The sequence below is a fragment of the Heloderma suspectum genome, chromosome 1 (assembly GCF_057233095.1).
Source record: "Heloderma suspectum isolate Gila_16-S chromosome 1, 16-S_ref, whole genome shotgun sequence".
Classification (NCBI taxonomy): Eukaryota; Metazoa; Chordata; class Lepidosauria; order Squamata; family Helodermatidae; genus Heloderma; species Heloderma suspectum.
Genome location: NC_139458.1, coordinates 30498116 through 30513967, shown reverse-complemented (window position 1 = coordinate 30513967; position 15852 = coordinate 30498116). Strand labels below are relative to the sequence as shown.

General features: G+C 42.6%; 2 protein-coding genes across 7 annotated transcripts in view; one reads left to right on the top strand and one right to left on the bottom strand.

The window, feature by feature from the left end:
- ATG2B (autophagy related 2B) overlaps nt 1–7279 on the bottom strand; it is a 72038-nt gene extending 64759 nt beyond the window's left edge. Inside the window, exons 1-2 of one of the 4 annotated variants that reach the window (XM_084839624.1) lie at nt 7197–7279; nt 686–848 (exon numbers count right to left, since the gene is read on the bottom strand). In XM_084839624.1, coding sequence (XP_084695750.1) covers nt 686–713 — 28 coding nt within the window. In that variant the 5' untranslated portion in view covers nt 714–848; nt 7197–7279. Of the gene's footprint in view, nt 1–685; nt 849–5300; nt 6024–6913; nt 6990–7196 lie in introns of those variants that run through there. The other 3 variants (XM_084839616.1, XM_084839598.1, XM_084839605.1) reach the window with 3 other exon arrangements.
- GSKIP (GSK3B interacting protein) lies at nt 6618–15852 on the top strand. Of its 3 annotated transcripts, none has more exons than XM_084839637.1 (3): nt 6618–6860; nt 10278–10536; nt 11833–13657. In XM_084839637.1, exons 1-3 carry the CDS (start codon nt 6844–6846, stop codon nt 11992–11994), a joined length of 438 nt encoding a protein of 145 aa, XP_084695763.1. In that variant the 5' UTR covers nt 6618–6843; the 3' UTR covers nt 11995–13657. The 3 variants fall into 3 exon arrangements, with proteins under 3 accessions (XP_084695763.1, XP_084695770.1, XP_084695779.1); XM_084839644.1 differs by lacking the exon at nt 6618–6860 and adding an exon at nt 7308–7518 and having other exon boundaries at nt 11833–15852; XM_084839653.1 differs by lacking the exon at nt 6618–6860 and adding an exon at nt 7308–7522 and having other exon boundaries at nt 11833–13658.

Here is a 15852-nt window from a genome sequence, read left to right as displayed (position 1 = left end):
AAGCTGGCGAAGGCTGATCTGAGACCTGCTTCTCTATTATCTGATTAGGGATGGGTAACTAGGGACGGCGTGGGCATCCATTTTGGTCAATTTCAATTTCTAGGAGTCTGGCGGACCGCCCATGCCCCCCAGACCATTCCCGCCACGCCTCTGCCCCTGCTCGAGACCCCACCCCCGCTCGCCAAGCCGCCTGCACTTACCCAGGCCCCATCCTCCTCCGCCGCGATCGATATATTGTAAAAAAACCATGGTTATCGCAAAAATACACACATAGACTTAAGCACAAAATGGCGCCATAGATCGCCCAGATACATAAGATTGGGCATAAATAGCCCATTTTGCAATCACCATGTTTTCTCACAACATACAAAATCGTGGCAGAGGGCAGGGGCTGGGTAAGTGCGGGTGGCTCAGCGAGCAGGTGTAGGGCTTAAGCGTGGGTCCGGGGGCATGCAAGCGGGGGCTGGGCTGGTGCTCGGAAAACCCAGATGGGGGGGCACCCATCCATCCCTATGGGTGACCCTGCAGGTTGCTTCACAGAGATCTGTGCTTATTATAGGATATCCAAATATTCCACCCATCATAAATTAAATGGGCATGGTGACATGGGGAACCAGTGATCATTTTAAAGCTAAAATAACAAAGCAATTAGTAAGAGCAAACAACTGTTATTTATTAAACATACCCAGACGGGGCCTTGGCTTGAAGGTCATCTCTAAGCCCTTCACTTCAAGTGCACAGTTATCTTGAAGCAGCGAGCCCCAGGGAATGGACAGAGAAATTGATTGAATAAATCCCTCAGTGACTTCCAGAGGAGCATCTGCTGACTCCAGAATCTCATTAAGACTCTAAAGTAAGGGGAGGAAGAGAACGCAGAATTAATATTTACATCAACATACACAGAATATGTTTAGGTTTTGTTGACATCCATGACACTTCAGATTTAACTGTCTAAAAATAATGCAAGCTCCCTCCAGTATTGCATGTTAAACTGAAAAACCAATTTAAAGAATAATTTTAAAAACAGTAAGAAAAATACCTCAATTTCTGGGGCCACCAAAATCTGCAATTTTTCTCAAAATGGGAATAAGATCCCCCATAATATCTATATAGTATACAGTGGATATATGGACAGCTGCTACTGCCATGCTCCCTTAATAGCATATATTTTTCTAATTCATATATCTAGTTTCATCTGAATCACAGTTAACTAGTTTCAAGTTTTACCAGAAATGATTAAATTTCAGTTGTAGCAAAAACAAAAGCAAACCCTAAGTAGCAAGCAAAATATTTGTGAAAAAGTGATACAAGATAAATAAATTTCATATAATGGCCATTTTACACTTGTCACACAGTTACAAAAAAATAAACACAAGTCCATTTTGTTCAACTGCATATTATTCTGATCTTTAGCTCTAAAATAGCCTGGAATATTTGCAGTAATAAATTTCATGAACATTTTCAGATGTTAAAAAAACAAAAACCACCCTGTAGAAATGCAGAACTCTTTATCTCAAAACAGACTTTATTTATTGGGAGGGCATATATTGAGAGCAAGTAAGATCCAATATTCCTCAAACAATTCAGCTGATAAACAAGGCAGTTCTGTCTCACTATGAATGTTCCCAATTCCATAGACCTCCCTGACATCACAACCTGGACACTGTGAAGATGAAAGCACTGTTCTGTTTGCTTGTTCTCTAAAGGCCATGATATATTCCTATCTCACAATCACTGTGGGAAACCACATGAAAGTGTTCCAAGTTTCCACATACTGCTATAGCTGTACTCAATGTTGAAAGAAAAGGGGAAGTGTTCATATGTTTTTTTTAAAAAAAAATCAGTAAATTACTTTTTCCATGAAAAAGCACAAAGCAATGTACAAGAACATAGAAAAAGCAAACAGACAACAGACAACGAGAGAAATATCTAAAAGCCAAAGTTATAATAACCCATCTTAAAACCAAAACACACATTTATGAGAAAATAAAGACGGCAATAAGTAAAGCAGATTACAGAAACGCAAATGAGTAACAGCCGGAAATCTCAAATGTTGTTAACAGTATCGCACCTTGTAGAACATCCAAAGCTACAACTGGATCTGATAAAAGGAGAGTGCATTGGTTTCATCTGCATACTGATGGAACCTTACCAAAAATTATTTCAGTGATTTCATGTAGATGTCAAAATGCATGGGGGATAGAATACGGCCTTATGAAACCCTGTAGCATAAATGCAAAGGCCAAAACAGAAATCAACCACCACCATCTTCTGGAACCTCCTATCAATGCCCTGGTCACACTGTAGGATACAGAGATGCCCCAGGCAGTTGATATGATCAGGCCTATGCAACCTCTCCCACTCTGCAGAGCCCATATAGCTCCTTGGTATGTATCTGGGCTGAGGGCAATGAAGCAAGTAGAACTACAACTAGAATACAAGTGGAGGAAAGCTCATGCTCAATCTGATCAGGCAAAGCCCATTATCAAGCTGATTTTGTGGCAGTGAGGGTGGCAAAGAAGGATCTGCATCTTCAGAGTGTCATCCAGCAGATGGTAAGTGGGCCCATTATAATCTCATCCAGAGAGCGTTGGTTATACCTTTGGTGGCACTCTGTGGCCAGGTTCAGATGATCAGCAGGTGAAAGAACACAGCATTGGTTGTTTTCTCTGGCCCCTGCGTGTGCTGGTTGCATGACCCGGATTACCCTAATTACCTGAGTTACAGGTTGCCATGTCATCTGAACCTGGCGTGTGGCATGGGCGTAGTGACTTTTCACCCACCCTACAATCCATGGCTTGCAGTAGGGGTTGTAGGGTGGGTGAAAAGTCAACAGATCTGCACCACGCTCGGATGACATGGCAACCCTCAGCACGGGTAATAAGGGTAGCCCCAGTCACGCGACTGGCACATGCAGGGGCAACAACTGACACTGCATTGTTTCCCCCGCTGATCATCCAAACCCAGCCTGTGACTCATTTGCGAGACACTCTGAAGGTAAAGTAGCTTGCATCTATCATGACTTAAGACTCCCCACTTAACGCAACTCCAGGAGCGATGGCATCTTGAACATCATCCATTCTGTATACATATAAGCACACTTATATGTTAAATAGTGGTAGTAGCATCCTGCTCACAAAATAAATATTATGGATTGAGAATTAGGGCACTGAATAGGCAAGTTCCAGTGTGTGGGTTTATTCAGCATTGTTTTATACTACAATGGAAAAACGGGTCTTGGTTACTGATTATAACTGTCAGCAAAGCTACTCTACCAGTTATCTCTTCTGAGAGTCAAAACAACCATCACAATGCATTGTCCACTGATGTCAATGCTTATAGGTACTTTAACGGGAGAGGGGAAATCCAAGGAAACAACTCCTAAAATTCAGGAGTTGTTCTCTCATGTCACAATGAGAATTACCCAGCTAAACCATCATAGCAGACATGACAGACACTGGCTGTGGAAAGGAAGATGGAGATGCAGCAGATAATGTGGAAGACAACCAGTGAGTAGTTGTTTTCTTCTCAAAGATGGGGATGACTTCTGATTTTTTAAAAACTTTGAGGTGCACCTAAATTCTAAAGAAAATTTGTAACAGAAAGCAGGCATATAAAATAGCTAGATTAAAAATGAACAATGTATTTTAAACAATACTTTCTTTTCTATGCCAATCAGGACATAAAATGAGCAGTCACTAATATATGTAGCACAGCTTACTTGAAGCAAATAAAGGCCACTGGGGTGCCCACTAAAGGACATTTAGGTCAAAACATTCAACTTCCACCTAACTGCTATAAAAACTGAAGTGTTTTTATAGCAGATATTGCCACAGGGGTCACAAGAGGAGAATAATGTTTACACTTACAAAGTCTCTTTCATCCAAATGACTGTCATCAAAGTGTTTGCACGGAAGCCCCAATGCTGAACACCCCTAGCTATGTATAAAATTGTTCCCAGGATTCACAGCTAGCCAGTGTTCTTACAACTTATGGAAAACATCCTTTTAGTAGAACTCTATATATAATTAAGCACTTTCAGTTTGTAAAGAATATAAAGCATGAGGTTGGCCAACTTCTTGGAGAGCAACAGAGCAGGTTCCTTAAAAAAAAATCCTCCAAAAACTTAAAACATCTTACAAACATCTGTTCAAAATATAATTCTTCAGCAAAACAATGGAGTACCTCAGACAAATCCAACTTCACATTCTCTGTTACAAAAGTATTGTGTGGAGTGAGAGGAAGTGAGCAAAATGATGTGGAAAAACTAGACTGACAAAAAAGAAGTGCACTCCACACACTAGAGCTTACATATAGTTTCCAGATTATCTCTTAGCTAGATGACTGGCAACCAGTTGCCAACAGATACAGACTTGACCCCACCAACTCCCACTGCTTTGATCTGCGTACTAGATTTTTAACGGGCCACACAGCTGGAATGAATTTGCAAGACTTCCCTTAAAAGCAAATTAGCTAAGAATGGGACTGTTACCAATAAAATGAGCCTGTCATTCAGATAATCCCAAACATCTGAATGATGGATTAATGTCAAAGTATAGATACAAACTTTACAAGCTCTCAGTGAGTTAAATATGTACTTCTAGATATTCTCTCTGATCAGGCTTCTCTGTGAAAGCACTGCTCCTCAGCTCAAAATAGTAATGCAGGTCAAGATGCATTTTGTAGCCCACTCCTATGAATGTTCACTCATAAGTAAGCTCTAACTTCAATGAGGCTTTCTCCCATGTACATATGTTTAAGATTACAGCCTGCCTGAGACAGCTGTCTTCTAAGAAAACTAACCCTTAAAGTTCCTTTTTTTTCAAAACCTGGTCTGAATGCTTTATACCATATGGCAATACACATTGACTTCAATGGAAGTTTGATCATAGCTGTAGGAGCGGGCAGGGAGGAGTATTTAGATTATGATCCAATTACTTGGAAGTGAAATGCAACATTGTTTACCGCTGTCAGTCTTAGCCTGCTCCAAACGGCCTCTATTCCAGTCTTTCCCAACCTGGTGCTCTCCAGATGCACTAGACTACAGCTCCCATTATCCCCACCAGCATAGCTGCTATGTTGGCATGGGGTGATGGGATCTGTAGTCCAACATATATGGGAAGGCGCCAGGTTAGGCAGCACTGGCCTATTCAATGTGCTCAATTACTGCAGCAATGACAGCAGCAAAGTCAGACAACAGCTGGCTAGAACATCTGTCAAAGTCAGAAGCAGACTTGCCACTTGGCAGATGGGAGTTCTCCAGTGGAGAAGGGTGGAGAAACGTACGAAGCATCACTTACCCATTTATCTAGGGGCACTTGTGCCAAGGAGCCAGTGCCTTGATAGAGGTCTAGGGTGAGCTGTTCCAAGCTGAGCTTCTCCTGAAGGAAGTGGCCCAGGTACCTCTGCAGCAGGTACCTGCAGGCCCTTTTCTTGATGGACTCGGAAAAGGGCCAAGGCATGATGGCAAAAAGGCTCTGCTAGAGGAAGACTGGAATCCCGACCCCGGGATGGAGCCCGGAGGCAGACGAAGGAAGATCGAGGCCCCTGCGATGATGGAGCCTGAAGGGAAAGGAATGGAGAGGGGGGGGGGCGGAGGGCCGAAGTTGCGGAATTAACAGCGCCCTGAAGAACTCGAACTTCCCCTGCCGGGGCTGTAGAGGGAACGGGAGCAGGCTGGTCGCAGGAGGCCAGGCTCGGGCAGGCGTTATTAGCTGTCGAGGGGGCTGCTGGAGCGGAGGTGGCAAGAAGGAAAGGCGGGAGATGAGAAAGGGAACCCAGCGGGCTCTGGAGCGAAGGCAAGGCGGGCGACTCTTCGGCGGCTGGGTCTCCCTCAGCCGCGGGGAAAGCGCGGCCGCCGGGCTGCCCTCCCCACAGCCCTTATTCCGCCCCGTCCAAGAAGGCGTCACGTCCCAAGAGCCTCGAGAAGGCTTCGGCGCAAGCACCCACGAGCGGTTCCATCCCGTCGTCGCCTCACACGGCCGCCGCCGCCATCTTCTCAGCGCGCCCACCCCCGCGGGGAGGAAAGGGAAGGGGGCGGAGCTTTCTGAGCCGCACCAGCCGCGAGAGGCGTCCCCTCCTCGACCCGCTGCGCTGCGCGGGACGCGTCGCGAGCTTCCCTCCGACCCGCCCCGATCTCTCGGCGCGCAGAGAAGCTTGGCGCCTCCTCGTCGCGTAGCACGCTCGGCAGGACGTCGCTCCCACTGGCAAGCGTCGCTGACGTCATCTTCCCCCCCCCCCCGGCGGCGAGACGTCAAGGAGAGAGAGAGAGAGATAGGCGGCGGAAGTCACATGACAAACTTTTTTTTTTAAAAAAAAAACGGAGCGTAGAGATAAGAAAAAGGCAAGAATTGCGCGCGGCCCTCACTTGCGGTTTCACGCGGTGAGAAGAGTCCAGGCATGGAAAGACTCTTTTATTGCAAGCTGGAGTTTTATTGCAAGCCGCCGTTTTAACTGCGCGCTTGTATACGGATTTTTAAATTGTTATATTATTTGGATGTAAACCCCCTTGGGAACCGCTGAAGGACGGGATATAAATACATAAAACGAAAGATTTGAGGCACGATCCCATGCACGTTTAGAGAGAAAAAGTCCTACGACTCCCAGCATTCCCCAACGCCGAGGGTTGCCACGTCATCCGAGCGTGGCGCAGGTCTATTGTGAGACTCGTTTCCTGTCTAAATATGGATAGGATTGCGCCTCAAAAGATTTGAAGGGCTCAGCCCTATGCATGTTTAGACAGAGAAAAGAGCCCTGTCTGAACATCCACAGGACTGCGCCCTTAAAACAAATTACAGTACAATCCTACACGTGTCTACTCAGAAGCATGTCTCAGTGACTTCAATGCCGCTTACTCCCAGGTAAGTGGAATATAGGATTGCAGGTTTGATTTTTCAAAGCCCCTGTGTAATACCTCCATATGCAACGAATATGGACTTGAGCACGCTCCGGGAGAGAGCGCAGGACAGGAGGGCCTGGCGTGCTATGGTCCATGGGGTCACGAAGAGTCGGACACGACTGAACGACGACACCACCTCCATATTTGTGAATTAACACAACGTAGATATTTTGATGATGATGATAATAATCTATTAAAGAAACCAATACATAACTGCGGGGTCCCGCTCCATTCTCCCCTGAATCCCTCTTTAGCCCTGTGTCCTATCGTGGCTTCGCATGAGCTCGCGCCCACACACCTCTCCGCCCACGTTCAACGGAGAACCGGACGTGTCGGCGTCGCTGGCGTGGAGTCCGTGCCGCTTTGGCTCTCCTGCCGGCGGCGACACGTGACCGACGAGCGGGTGGGCGGGGGCAAAAGAGAGCGCGAGGCGGCGAAGGCCGCCGGTCTCCCTCCCTCCCTCCCTCCCTCCCTCAGAGGAAGCCTCCGCAGCTGGTGGAGGAGGGCGGACGGGGCTGAGGAGGGCGGACGGGGCTCAGTTAAGGCGTGGACAGGGAGGCTTGCGCCTTAGCTGGGACTCCTCCGGGTCGGAGAGCGGACGGGGAACGGGATGGATTAGGGTAGGTACGTCGTGGGGACGGGGGGCAGGGGGTGCTTGCCTCGAGTTGGAGGCGGGCGCGGGCGGTCTGTGGCGCGGAGGAAGCGGAGCTCGAGGGGGCGGTTGCGGGGGGAGTCAGGCAAGGGCACCTCTGAGGGAGCGGCGAAGGTTGCCAACTGACCACATACAAAGCCCAGCCTGCGCTGCTTCTGTGCTAGGGGCGCGGGGTGCAGCGGGCGAAGCTCTTGGCAGCAGCAGAAGGCAGCAGGGTCACCCGCCGCTCTCCAGGCAGCCTTGAGGCGCTCTCGAAAACGCAGCTGCACAGGCAGGGTGAAAAGTTGGCAACCCTAAAGAACGTTCCTCCTCGCCCCACCCCTCAGAACTCATCCAGATTCCCGCATCCTGGTGCGCCTCCCCCCCCCCCCCGATGTTTTGGACTTTAACTCCTATCTGTCCCTGCTAGCACTGTCTATAGTCAGGAATGCTGGGAGTTGTAATCCAAAACATCTGGAGGGCACCAAGCGTTCAAGCTTCTGTATTAAGTGCGTTATAGGATTGTGACTTTCTTATACAAGGCTGGCTGGGGAATGCTGGGAGTTGTAGGACTCTCTTCTGTCTAAACATGGGTAGGATTGCATACTAAATGTGGATTGCCTATGAGTATACTAAGTACAGGTGATTGCGGCCTTCTTATGCTACGGGGTCAGGGAAGTGATGGGAAGCAGAACAGTGGGTGGGTGCTTTGAGGGGGAAGGGGTTTTTGTTTGTTTTTTAAATCTCTCTTTGGACAGTACCAAAGAACCACGTGCCTTCAATGGTATCAGGTAGGTGGCTGGACTGGTGCCCTTTTGGGTTTGCTTGCCAAGATGGAAAGAACACATCCCGTGTGACGACATTTAGGTAGCTTGCAGGCTTAAACTTGCTTGAAATGGATGAAAATAGCCCTATATAAGATGCAGGGAAGGAGGAATGTCAGGTGGGAAATACTGCAGGGAGCTGGAGAATAGTTAGAATGGCTTAGTTGAGGAATTGGATATTTGGTTTATGGAACCTAAGTGTGGGCTGGAGGGTGGTAAAAAGGGGTATGACAAGACGGGGGGATGGTTTGAGCTGAAAAGGAAGCTCCTAGGGTGATATGCACGGGCGCAACAATAGATAGATGGGGGTGCTTGATGTGGGTTGAATAGAGAGTTGGCAGATCAATTTGCTCAACTGGGCATATCAAAGCTACTGCCTTTTTTAAAATAAGGGACTATCATTATGGGGGGGTTGGGGGGAGCATGTTTTGAGACAATAAAAATGCCTGGCAACTGTAGTTGAAGAGGAAGGAGAACAATCTAGGGGGAAGAGCAAGGAAGTATATGGCATCCATTTGTAGAGAAGCAGGAAATGGTGCAAGGCAGAAAAAAGAGAACTGGGTGTGAGGTGCTCTATAGTGAAGACAAAATGTAAGTTCAGACCCACTGGGTCTCTGGGCCTTTTTTTTTTTTTTTTGCTATGAATACCACCACCCCCTCTCTAGTAGGCAAAATCAGAAGATGCTGATATTTCAGTGATGCTTAATGGGTGGGGTGTTCCAACAGTGAGAAATACTTGTTCACCTGGAAACATTCCTCGATTTAATTCCTCTGAATTATTTGGGAACTATGCTTTTTAAATGTGTTGTCTTGTGAATTGGCATAAACTGTTTGGACCAGTGCCTTTTGCTAAAGGACTTTCCATGGATGCGTGTTATACTTGTGCTATGAATGGAATCCCAGAAGGTTACATTGATATTCATATTCTATTTGTACGAACTCTTTGATGCATATTGAAAGCTCATTTTCATTTAAAAAACCTAAATGGGTCTTTGAACAAATAGTAAGCATATCTCCCACATTTCCATTATCAAGCCCTTGATGATTAGTGCTTGCATGGTGGTATTAATCCAGAGCTCACCAACACAAATATACATGGATGGGATTTCCAAACAGAGCTATAGTTCCTGGATTGGTGCCTTGGAATGTCTCCCATATATTTCTCCCTGGAACTCAAGGTCATCTGGAGAAGTGCTTATTCAGGCACCACTGCTATTGGCTGTGAGAGTGCTATCTACCAGGAACAGATGCTGTTTTCAATGGTGGCACTCAGCAGTGCTGGCTGAGGTTGATGGTAGTTGGAGTTTAACAACATTTGGAGGGCCACAAGTTCCCCATGTCTCATTTAAATAGTCTCTGAAAATGTGTCTTGTTCCGTCAAGACTTCTGTGATTCTGGAGTTTTCTGATTTTAATTTTATGAACTTTAAGAATTATATTCCAGTTCAGTGTTGATGGTTTTGTTGCATGTAATGTTGAGGGATATATGGAAGAAAAACTAGATATAAATAAAATGACAGTTCCATCAAATACTGTAAATGAAGTTACAGCTCCATTTGGCCCTTTTAAAGCTGTCAGTCCATATATATGATAAATATTACGGCATTAAAAGAACCCATGTTTTTGAGATATCCATTTCTGTTGCTTCAGATATCTCTTGGACTATCAGAATCCCATTGTCATCACTATATTGTAGAATCTTGCATTTGCATTTTTTAAAACTAGCCCAATATGAAAGAGATTCAATACCTTCACTTGTTAGTAGGTTAATTAGTGAGTTTGCACAGTATCTTGTGATTCATAACAATGGATGGTAAAAGAATGTTAACACAAACTTCCAGTGTGGATGATCTTGAATCACTCGTATTGCTCTGCATAGTTCTGAATATATACTTTTTTTTTAAATTGTACTGCTTTGTGCACAGAATGGAGACTGACCACAATCCCATGGACCTATCCAATAACACAGGAGTTGAAGACCATTCTGAATTCAAGGATTTTGAAGGAACAGACGTGAAGGACATGAGATTAGAAGCGGAAGCTGTTGTTAATGATGTCTTGTTTGCTGTGAGCAACATGTTTGTCTCTAAAAGCCTCCCATGTGCAGAAGATGTGGCATACATTAACGTTGAAACTAGAGAAAGAAACAGATACTGCCTAGAGCTCACAGAAGCAGGACTTAGGGTAATTGTTCTTTTTTTATGCAGAAACTTTATAAGAAAGTGTTTGCCACAGGGCATTTAGTAATATACCTTGTTACAAAAGCTGCCCACTCTTTTTTTTTTTGCTTCAAGTGTTCCAAAATATTTATTTATACTTAGAAAATACTGATATATCTGTCTTTATTTTTGATTATCAGAAAATATATTTGAGTTTTAGAGATGAATTGAGTAGCCAGTTTTGATCTACTGCTTTTCTGCCATCGGGTTTCTATTCATCTCTCTTATTTTTGGCAGGGATCTGGTGCCTCTGACTGGCAAAAATGCAGCAGATAAGGCATTCCAATCAGTGTTTGTTCATGGTGGAAAGGCCCTAAATCTTGGGTTTCTGGTTGTCAAGACAGCTTTTTAGCATTCCAGACATTCTTTCAGAAAAAAGGTGCTAACTGTAGTCTGCCTAAATAACATATCTATTTCAACAATATTGTTTCAAAAGTTTCCACATTTAGTTCATCACTTCATGTTCTATGTTAGGAGGGCCAGTCTTTCAATGTTAGGGATCCTGTTCCTCTAACAATTGTATTGAAAGAGGGACCTTCAGCAGGTGCAACTTGTGATGTCACTGTGCTTAAACAGCTGCACCAATCAAAATCCCTGCCTCTATGCAACTATTACATGTATGTGAACTTTAATGTTGAAAATAGGTCATCCATTATATAAATAAATTATTTCCCTGATGATCCACAGCTTTAAATCTCTGGGAAACATAGTACCTTTTTAGATCCACCTGTACTTGTAAAGAAGAGTATAAAAGTTCCCCATACAATCAACACCGTAGGCAGCCTTTTCTCCATCAAGTGCTTCATTTGGAGTGTTAACCACAGCATTATCCACTTCTCTTCAGAAAGAGTGAGTATTAAATTTACAGCTGTAAGATGAATGATCAGAAAAGACTTGTCTGGTAAGAAAGTTACCAACTGTATAGAGCCACAATTGAATAATATTGAGGTGAGCCTCAAATTTTGAAAATCATGGTTTACTTAACTGAAATAACAGAAGGGGTTCTTGTTTTCCCTCTGGCACACAGATTTAAGAGATTAAAAAAATCCACCACAAAAACCTGTTGGGGTTTCCTTACAGGTGACACATTTTCACCACTCATTTGTAAATGGTTCTTGAGATTCTAGGTTCTTGATCCTCTTTAAAACCCATAGAAAGACAACTCACAAGAACTACTAATTTGTTGGGTTGCTTTAGGTATATGTTTATAGGGCACTGAATTCCTTCTCATTTCTAAAGTATATTACTCTCTCTTCTGCAGGTGGTTGGTTATGCATTTGACCAGGTGGATGATAGTGTGCAAAATCCCTACCATGAGACTGTGTACTCTTTGTTGGACTCGGTTAGCCCAGCCTATCGAGATGCTTTTGGAAATGCATTGCTACAAAGACTAGAGGCACTAAAAAGGGATGGGCAGTCATGATTGAACCTGCAATCAAAACAGGCTTTAGCAAAAAGTTGCAGCTGATCAGCGTTCTGAATAGGTTGTTCTGATGGCAAAAGGAATAATTTCCTTGTGTTCTTTACTTTCAGAATTCCTTGCTCCATGACTTTCAATGGCACTGACAATATATTACTGATATTCTTCTAGATTAATTGCTGAATTTGTTTTTTAATGTAACTGAATGACATAATCGGTTACTGCTCTTGGTTCATTTTTCTTCAGATTGTTAAGTGTTTGAACACTGTGTAGTTCTGGTGTCTTTGATATTCAGCCAGTGCTTAATTTAACAACACCACAGTTGGTATTAAATTTTCCTGACAACATAGTATCTATTCAGAATTTACACAGTAGCAGTTTTCACTGTGCTTGAAGACTAACTCAGTTTTGTTGAAACCAAATATTTACCATAGCTAAACTTAATAACATGGATTTTATTTCATTTAAAAGATTTATGTTTTGCTCAATTTTTTGTGCATGGACTTTGAAAGTCTCCAATTAATTCATTAGAAAATATGATGAAGCATTCCATTAAATAAAACATACCTTGGGCTTTAATCCACAAACATTTTAAGCCCAGTACTTTAAGTGAACAGCACCATTCAGTATTTGTACCCTGTGGGTAGCAAGCTTCAAATACTAAACAAAAGGTGAACTATTGGCATAATGAATGTATTCATCAACTGAAATACAAATGGGATAAGCACAAAAATGAGGAAGTAAAAAGCCACGTTCTTTATAAAGCCCCATCCTGCATTGCTTTTGCTGAAACTGTATTAATGTTGTGTAAAGATAACTATTTACAATTACTTTGAATATTTACATAATGTACAGTATATCTAAAAGTATTTTTGATTCCTTACTATACTACAGTTACTGAGTATTTCTGTAATGCCTTTTCTTCTTTCAGCTACCTTAACCATGCTGTATCCTCTTTTAGTCAATGTACAATGTAATCTTGGTGTATTATATTGGTTCAAAACCAACGACTGAAATTGGTATTTGAATTGGGAGAAAAATAGATGGTCTTAAGTACAAAACTTGTTAACTTCCAGTGCTGCTGTATATCTCTTAATGTATTCTGCTTGGGAGAACAGCCTGTTTTTAGAACAAAGCTATATCTTCACAATAGGAGTGTGCAATGATTTAGTTTGCTAGATAGTACTAACAGATATCTAACTCTGAAAGTGGGTGAACTTACAAAGTCAGATCTGTAAATATATGTGTTGACACTTGACTACTTGAGTGATAGTGTTTTAACTTAACTCAGAACTTTGTTCAGGAACCACAGGACTACATAGATTACTATGGCTTTGTCTTAGTTATACTAGAATTATAGCTGAAATAATGCGTAGTATGACCTCCTGGTTTGAAGCAGTAAACTACTTGCCTTTTTAGAAGCTGAAATATCTCACATTTTCCTTTATTCATATATACATAGGGAGTATTTGTTTTTTAAAAAATGAAATGCACAAAGAAAACTGGGTAGATATGTACTCACAATCTGGACTTATCGCATGGAAGTTAGATCTCCATGAGGAAAATGTACTTGGCCCATTGTATCTTGCTACTCTCTTGTGAATCATGCAGCTATGTTTGTTTTATAGATTATACACTTAAATAAAGAAACAGAAACAATCCACATAATTAGGGTGTTGGTGTTTTAAAAAAATCAACTGTGCTTTTAATATAGACACAAATGAGGGGGCTTCAGCTTTTGCTATGTGACAATCTATAGGGATAAATTGTTTTTCTGTTAAGCTGTGAAATGATTTTTAAAAAGCCATCTACTGACAAATGTCCAGGTTTGGTGCTAAAATATTGAGGGGGTATTATGAGTAGGTCTCAAAGCAATCCCTTTTATCAGGGGGTGACAGAGCCCCCAAGTGATGAAGGGGAAGGAGATGTCTCTTGCCCAGAAAACAAAAAAGGGTAGCTTGAACTTCTGAAGCCCTGAATACTTCCTGACAGCTATATCTGCTATGGGGCTCGTTGGTATGAAGTTCCTATTGAAAAACATGGAAGTTATGTATCCTGCCTTTTGTTGGCTTCCAATAGTATCTGACATAATGAAATCTAGAGTATAAAAAAATAATTTGCTTTAAGTGACGGCCACCTAGATGTGAGCTGGCCTGCTTGGGGTGTCCAGACAAATTACTGCTCTGCTACACTGTATAATACACTTTGCTATCTAGATAACTTTTTTTTTTGCAGACCACAATCCTGTGGAAAGGTCCTTGTTCTGGATCTGGGGAGAGATTATAATTCATTGGTAGAGCATGTGCTTTGCATACATCCAAAGGTCTCAGGTTCAGTCTCTAGCATTGCCAGGATTTGTGATAAGTCTGTCAGAGATGAGGTTTGAGCGTACATTGGAGACAAATTGAGTTGTCTTTCCACTGGCACAGCTTTGACTTTTCACAGTATTTTGAATTAAAGTTTTTCAAATAGTAAATAGGTAGCTGTTGTACTGCATTCATACCCTAAATTCCTCCCTATATTCAGGTTAAACACCATTTTTGAAGAACCTTCCACTGTTTTGCCTACCTTTTGTCTAGTTTGTCCTTGGATAGTTCACAGCTTGATTTTAAGATGTCATATAGCATCACCAATGTACATGGTAGCTTTTATCATTTCTACAAAGCCATCAATTAAGTTGTGTATGTAAAAGGGAGCTGGAATGCCAGTCACCTCCTACTAATGATCTATTCACCACCATCTCCAAGAAAAGCTCTTAGTTTTTCTAATTTTTTTTTTCCTCTTTAGAGGTCAAGCATATGATCCAGCCTGAAACCCTGGAGAGCTGCTGTCAGTCAGTTCCAACAATACTGAGCTAGATGGTCTGACCTGGTATAAGGCAGCTTCCTGTGCTTTACATTTCTGTATGGTACCTACATTTTTGAGGTACTTCAGAAATAGTTGTTAAATTTATGACATGGCTAAAATTATGCTGCAATATCGGGCCTATTATAATTGTACATTGAATACTAGGTTAGCGGAAATTTCATCTCAGACTATCTGCTGAATACTTAGTGCAAATACAGCATGCACTTAGCATAAAAGATTTGGCTGTATGGTTAATACAAGTACAAATATTTGTGAAGGCAAGTACATTTTCCCCTTCCTGCCAGGTCCCAAGCTGTACATGTATTTTGCTTTCATATCCACTTGCTCTAGAGAGATCTCTTCACTATAGAGATAGAAAAGTAGATAGAGTAGCAATTAGTTGTTGGAGCTAGATCATCCTAGCTCCTTTCATTGCCAGTGGGATGAAAGTGAGAACTGCCTATAGAAAATAATGGCTAAATCCAGGATTTTAGCATAACCGTAATTGAGCAGCAATGCAAATACTCCTAAACAAAAGATAACAATAGCAGCAAAGATCAGAATTCCCTCGCTTTCAAGTCAGATCTGATTTTATGTGAAAAATGTATTTTGAAATTTTAAATATTTTTTAAAAGAACCTTGACGATGCCAAGACAGTCCATTATCTCATTGCAGGTTGTACCTGAGAGAGAGAGAGAGTCTTACAGTAGCTCTGCAATGTAGTCCCCAATTATGTTACAAATCATATGAACTCCCATTTCAGCATTCAATTCACATGGAAGCCTGTTGTGCTCCAGTTGACATGCATGCAGCTACATTACACTTTCAAAGATTTAAAAACAATTTAAGATAATAGTAATAATTACATTTCCCACACCAAAATATGGCCTGTGCTAGAGCAGGAGCTTGTGTCTCGGACATGCTGACTGGGGCTGAACGGAGTTGAAATCACAACAACAGCTGGATGTCCACAGGCTACCACCCCTGGTTTATTTTAAATAAAATGTCTATCCT